The following is a 6,482-nucleotide window of genomic DNA, read 5'->3' on the forward strand; positions in this document are numbered from 1 at the left end:
ACTCCAGGAAGGGTTTGTAAATGTGGAAGTGCTTGAGTCTGCCCTTTAGAAAATTCCCCACAGGCCTAAGGAAAGGCTCATTTCTACACCTAAGTTTTTGAATCTGTTCAGATTTTCAGACCCCTTGCAAATACCTTCAGTGCACAGTCTAAATAAAGTTGTTCTCTAAATTAAGATACCTTTCTCTTTGTAGAAACTGTGGGTCCTCAGAAAATATTGCTCTTAGGAAATGTATTACATGCTGTCTGGAAAGAAGAATATTCTTGTAACACAAGACTTTCAAGTCATTTTTGTCAGGAAAGGAAATTTCCTTCTAAGTCATGATGAATTCCAAGGACAACACTCGCATCAGAAAACCCTTTATTTTCCAAAAGGAGAAAAAAAAATCAAAGGAACTAGGAAACAATTTAACTAATGATTAGCAGTTGTGGGATATGCTTCATTAGACAGCTTGAGTGTGTGTTCTTTGTTCTTAACTAGCAATGTTCTAAAACACAGAACTTTATGATTGACACCTACGCAAAGAGATTTTTCTTCAAAGCAATATTTAATGGCTCTGCCACAGAAAGGTCATAGGCTATTTGAGAATAAGCTAGATCAAGCTTTAAAGGACTTAGCTGCTCAGAAAGCCTACCAAACTGGAGAGATAGCTCAGTGGTTTGAGCATTGGCCTGCTAAACCCAGGATTGTGAGTTCAATCCTTGAGGGGGCCATTTAGGGATTGGGGGCAAAAATTGAGGATTGGCCCTGCTTTGAGCAGGGGGTTGGACAAGATGATCTCCTGAGGTCCCTTCCAACCCTGATATTCTATGATGGCACTAGTCTATGATGGCAAGACAGATAAGTTGTTACAAGCCTATAAATTGAAAGTGCATCCTTTCTTCAGAAGGCATTCCCTTAAGTCTAGATATAGTCCTTGCTTTTAATGCTCTTCTCCTTTCCTGACATGGATTCATCTGACCATCGTAGAACTACACATTCAAAGTGAAGTCACATATCTTCAGGCGGCAGATGACCCAACTTTTGAAGACAGGGAGATAATTGGTACTATAAAGTGTAGCAGATAATGGGTACTATAAAGAATTCATGTAGGCTGCTTTCTAGAATGTTCATTCCCTATCTCCTTGTCTACCTGAAAATAATGAACAATATCAAAATAGTTTCTCCTTAATAGATCTTCCAGCTGCATGCACTGATGTGGTGGAAAAACATGGGAGTTAAGGTAGACTGAGGATCTAGACATTGTCCTTGGTTGTGCTCCCTTTTGCCACAATAACACCTGAATTATTCTTTGTATGTAAGATTTTTCCATTTCCCATCCAGCCCTACTCTTTTTTCTATAGTGAGAACCATCAACATTTAAAGAAGAAGAAGATTCCAATGGCAGAATGAGTGCAAGATGACAGCTGTGATGAAAAAGTCTTTAAAATTTTAATGCTTTACGTCAGTGGTTCTCAAACTATGGAGGCACGGGAATGTGTCAAGGGAGGTGCAAGCTGGGGGCTTTTTTTGCAGCGGGGGGGGGGGGAGCGGGCAGGAAGAGCTCTGGCTGTCAGCCCTGGGTGTTTGGGGCTCATGCAGAAGAGCTGTGCACATCTGGGAGGCAGGGAAAAGGGGACAGCCAGAGCACCCTGGGGCTGACAGCTGGAGCCCAGCCACCTGGGCTTGGGCTCTCCTCCTGCACCTTCCCTCTATCCCTCACCAGAGGCAGCCCAGGCTCAGGCTCTTCTCCCGCCCCCCCTCGGTCCCATCCCCCAATCCCCATCTGTCAGCCCCGGGATGCAGCAGCAGTACAGAAGTAAGGGTGGCAATGGAGCTAAATCTGCTGTGAAAAGTGATATTGACAAATATCACTCTTCACATTGCCACCCTTACTTCTGTGCTGCTGCTGGTGCAGCGCGGCCTTCAGAGCGGGGCACCCAGCCAGCAGACGCTATTGTTCTTCGCTCTGCCTTCAGAGTGGGGTGGTGGCTTATGTACTTGTGGTGGTGTGGGGCATAAACAACTAAAGACACAAAGGAGGGGGGGGGCAATCAAATAAGATTGAGAACTACTGGTTTAGGTTACACTTTCTGAATATTACCAGGAAAGCACCTTCCTCTTTTGCCATCCCATGAACCTCTATGATCTTCTCTGGCCTCTGTTACAATACTACAACTATGTCCTTATCAGTCTGCCCCAAGAGAACAGTTGCCACGGGAAGGCAAGTTTTTCTTTATTCCCTGGAGAACAGTAACACTCAGAGGCCTCCAAATGCAAAGCAAGAAGCAGTTCCAGCCCACAAAGTCACAGGAGCATCCTTGAGCTGCATCCTTCTAAATTACCCAGGTCTTTAGTTTTAGCAACTGATATTAGTCAAGAGTTTAGGATAATACATTTCCTGGTTTTGTCTTGCTTAAGGAACATAAAAAGTTAATGAGCCCCAGACTCTGCCATTTCAGGTTAGGTTAAGTCAAAAGAGGTCAGTGGTCTACTTGCTTTCACTATTATGAAGAGGAGGATGTGGGAGATTTCTAACGAGTGCAGCAGTCTAAGGAAAATCATAAGCCTTTTTTTGTATTTTGTTTGCCTCCATTTTTGTTTGGCCTCTTCTGTGGTATTATGAAGTAGAACCCATGTATTCAGGACAGAGGTGGTAATAGCTGGGAAAGGAAATTTAGGTTTGCTACCTCTAAACTGGGTTTCTGAGCATCATATCCATCAGTCTAGAAGCCCTACTGAGCATGGCTAGGATTAGCATCACATTTTTTTAGTTAGTGTCTCATTCTCTTCTGAAGTCTCATTAATGAGCCTGTGCTCAATGTTAAGGAAGCCTGGGCTGAGTTGGGAACACAGTAGACAGCATGTATTGCCACTGTCAGGTGAATGCTTCCTCTTGTTTTCCAGCCACTGCTTCAGGCTGGCTCTGGAATCACTTCCAGCAGCACTGGCTGGCTCCCCTCAGATGGAAGAAAATGGTACGTCAATAAGGGGTCTTTGCAGGAAGCAGAATAAAAAAGAAAATGGAGAAATTTGGAAAACTTCCTGCCGCTCCAATAAAAATCAATTCAAGTTTAAATATGGTGTAACTGCAGCCTGGGTTTACACTGCAATTTTCAGACAAACAGTAGGGAGCAAGCAGGGGAGAACAGGGGCAAACAGCATTGCCTCTCAGAATTTGCTGATAAGTAGGGTCTGCTAGGAGAGGAAGCAGCACACCACACTATGGCATGGTCCTGTATGAGCCTGTCTAAATAGATAAACATCAGAGAAACCCATCTAGCCTTGAAGTGGAATCTGCTGCTTGCAATTGTTACTCTTTAACTGGGACCTAGGAGTCTTTGCCATATTTATACATGTGTAATCTTTCCCCTGTTGCAGTTGCTGTCAGATTGTTTCCTCCAGCTACAGAGTAAGTGTTGCTGAACATGAGAGCAGACAGAATAGCACAGTGGAGAGCTGCTGTTTTTGTCACTGGCAAGGGAATTAATTTCAGCCTGAATATCATCTTGCTGATTAACAGGCCTAATAGGAAAACTCAAGTTAAACTGCATGTAATGCTGATCTAGCATTTCTGGAACCCTGTTCTTTTACATCGCAATAGGAAGGGGGTAAAATATTTGTCCTCTTTTTAAAAGTCTCCATAAACACCCACATAAAATGAAAACCATCATGTTCATAATTAAGCAGCAGTCCCTAGTCAGGTGACTGAGTGCTACATGAGTATACGTTGCAGAATCAGACTTATCTTGGGAAACCAGTTAATTCCTGGGTGGATGTCACTAATTTCCTGTGGGATTTTTTTACTCCTTTGGGGGTGCGGAGATGAGAGCACCAAAATAGCAGGGCGAAGAGTCTAGGCAGGACGTTGGGCTGTTTTGGGACTAAAAATAGATTCCAACTTGTCCCACCTCCTCCTAGATGGGAACTCCTCCCCCCACTTCCACCTGTCATTCTGGAAACAGCAGGGATCAAGTAGCGCAGCAGCGGCAAAGGTGAATGGTTAGGAGTTTTATAGCTTTCAGTTCCTCCATACAAGTAGACAAGTGGCCAGATGGTCAATGGATTTGGGCATCAAGCATAAGATGCTTTGGCTGCTAAAACTGCCCTTTTTTGGTACTCAGTGTGGGAATGGAGGTAAGGATTTCTATTGGAAAGGGAAGGACAGGGGAGGGCCTGGATGCTGGTGGGGCATGGAACTCACTCTGGAGATGAGGCTGGGATAGGAAGGGAAGATGCATTCAGGAGAAGAAGACCCAGCCTCATTGCCTTAAGGGTTAGTTCATCCCACCTTACACTTCCTTCATCTAACTACCATTCAAACAGCTTGTCATGTTGCTTCCCAAGTTTCTAACTCTTAACTAATTCAACCCAATTTAATGCATCATTTTCCCTACATTAAACCTTTCACCTCATCCCATGACTTTTTCCGCTCTCAGTAGTGAGGCAGAGATACCTACTGGAGACCTGCCTACAAGTGTTGCAGATATTGCTCCACTCTTGTACTTCTAATCCCTAGAAAAATTAAGAATTTAATTGCATATGGAGGCCCAGGAACTTCTCTGGGAAGAGGGTCAGGAAGCAGAAGCATGGCCACTCAGAAAAAGTATATAGAAGTTGAACAGTGTCCATGCTGTCCCCTTTCCTAAAGCTGACAACTCATCTCAGCTTCAGCAGCATTGCACAACTCACTGTGAGGTATCCAAAAAGGAAGAGCTTGCTGCCTGGCTGCTTTTCTCCAGGGCTTCACAATTCCTCTGGCTTCTCAGAGGTTCTGTTTTAGGAGGCTATAAGGGGATGACGAAGCTCAATTCCAAACTCACACACTCTTTTTAGAGGCTACTCATGTCTCAGAGACATGCTGATACCACATGGAAAACTTTGAAAAACAGTCTATTAGAGAAAATGTGGGCCATACAACACATTCTCTGTATTTCTATTCCCTGCTTTTGTTTCAGGCTTTTTAAATAATTGGTAGGGCCATTTTAATCAAAATAAGCTCCTCATTCCTGAAAATGTCACTCTCTGCCTGACCCTCACAGTGGTCAGGCCCAATAATGGACCAATGCGGGACATCTTTTAACATTTTATTTTCTGAAATATTTGTTGGACCTTAAGCTCTGGGGTTCACCCATTGTTACAAATAACAAGTTACAAGTACATCCCATGAACTATTCCCCCCACATTCATGGAGCTGTCAAGGGTTAATTTATCTGATTGTCTTCTATAAGGATTACACTGAGGAGTCTGAGACCCTGCTGTACATTGCCCAGTAGTCTTGTGTTGCTTTCTCTTTTTTCCTCCACAGGTGTTAAAAAGTGGTTTACTTTCCACGCTTTAGAAATGGGTAAAGTCCCGGAACGGGGTCTAAAGAGCTGGAGGTACGCAATACCAGAAAAACCATGCCAAGATTAAACATTGTGGGCCAGATCTTCAGCTGGTGTAAATCAGCGCTATTCCACTGAAGTCAACACAGCAACGCCAGTTGTACCAGCGGAGGATCTGACTCTGAATTCAGTACATTCTCTCTATGTTTGGTAAAGGAAGGGAGCCTGCAGGTGGGATGAGTTGGGGAGATGGGTGGTGGAGACGAGAGACACAGGATATGCTGTACAGTCAGTCAAACAAGCATCCATAAGAAGCCTATGCATTCCTCCTCTGTAATGTACCCATTTGGAATTCCTGATACCCCAAAATGAACTCTTTATGTTCCCATGTGTACAGTGTACTCAAAGACAATAGTACTCACCCTACCACCACAATTATAAAATCTAGTAAATTCCAGCCATTGCGGAGGTAAGCATTGGGGTGAAAGAGAAGTCCATATGCTATTACTTTTAAAAATGCTTCCACTGTAAAAATTATGAGGAAGAGATATTCCACTCGTTCCTGGAGAGAAGACAAAAGAAAAAAAGAAAGACAACCATTAGCTCAGTGCTGAAAAACAATGGGTAAAAATCTGTTTACCTTTTTAACATTTTATCTCTGCAGCCCTCTAGTCACTGGCCCACCAGAGCCACTTCGGAATGTCCAGTGCTAAACCCCATTACTTGCCAATGAGCTTTTCCTCTCCATATTATTATTTCTGTGGCTAGCTTGATAGGCTAGCAGCAGTGCAGTGTGGTTAGGATGCAAGTTTCATTCATGTTCCTTGACTTGTCAGGAACTGTAAACTCTGCAGAGACAGAATGCTCAGCGCCAGTGTTGGGAGGCATCACTCTCTAGTATCTTGTTCTCAGGAGGATGTATTGAGAGGCACTGATAGGCTCCAGAGTGAGCTGTGTCCAACCCTCTTGGAGGAGGAAGGTGGCTGGATTTGAGGCTTTGTGGAGAGAAGGGGGAAGAAGAAGAGAGGCCCTGCTGACTGACACCCCCCCCCCCAAGAAAAACTGTCATTCTTTTAACTTGTCTTGTGAGATTGCCTCCTACATTGTTAGGGGAAAAAACTGATGTAGGAATGTGATAAATGATTTACTGTTCACATGGATTCATTAGCACTCAGT

At 43.8% G+C, this 6,482-nt stretch overlaps 1 protein-coding gene across 1 annotated transcript in view; it reads right to left on the reverse strand.

Annotated features, from left to right (window-relative positions):
• Positions 1-6,482, reverse strand: part of CACNA1C (calcium voltage-gated channel subunit alpha1 C) — a 704,641-nt gene that overhangs the window by 269,388 nt on the left and 428,771 nt on the right. Inside the window, exon 4 of the mRNA XM_078849824.1 lies at positions 5,729-5,868. Coding sequence (XP_078705950.1) covers positions 5,729-5,868 — 140 coding nt within the window. The remainder of the gene's footprint in view (positions 1-5,728; positions 5,869-6,482) is intronic.

This window comes from Lepidochelys kempii, chromosome 1 (genome assembly GCF_965140285.1).
Source record: "Lepidochelys kempii isolate rLepKem1 chromosome 1, rLepKem1.hap1, whole genome shotgun sequence".
Lineage (NCBI taxonomy): Eukaryota > Metazoa > Chordata > Testudines > Cheloniidae > Lepidochelys > Lepidochelys kempii.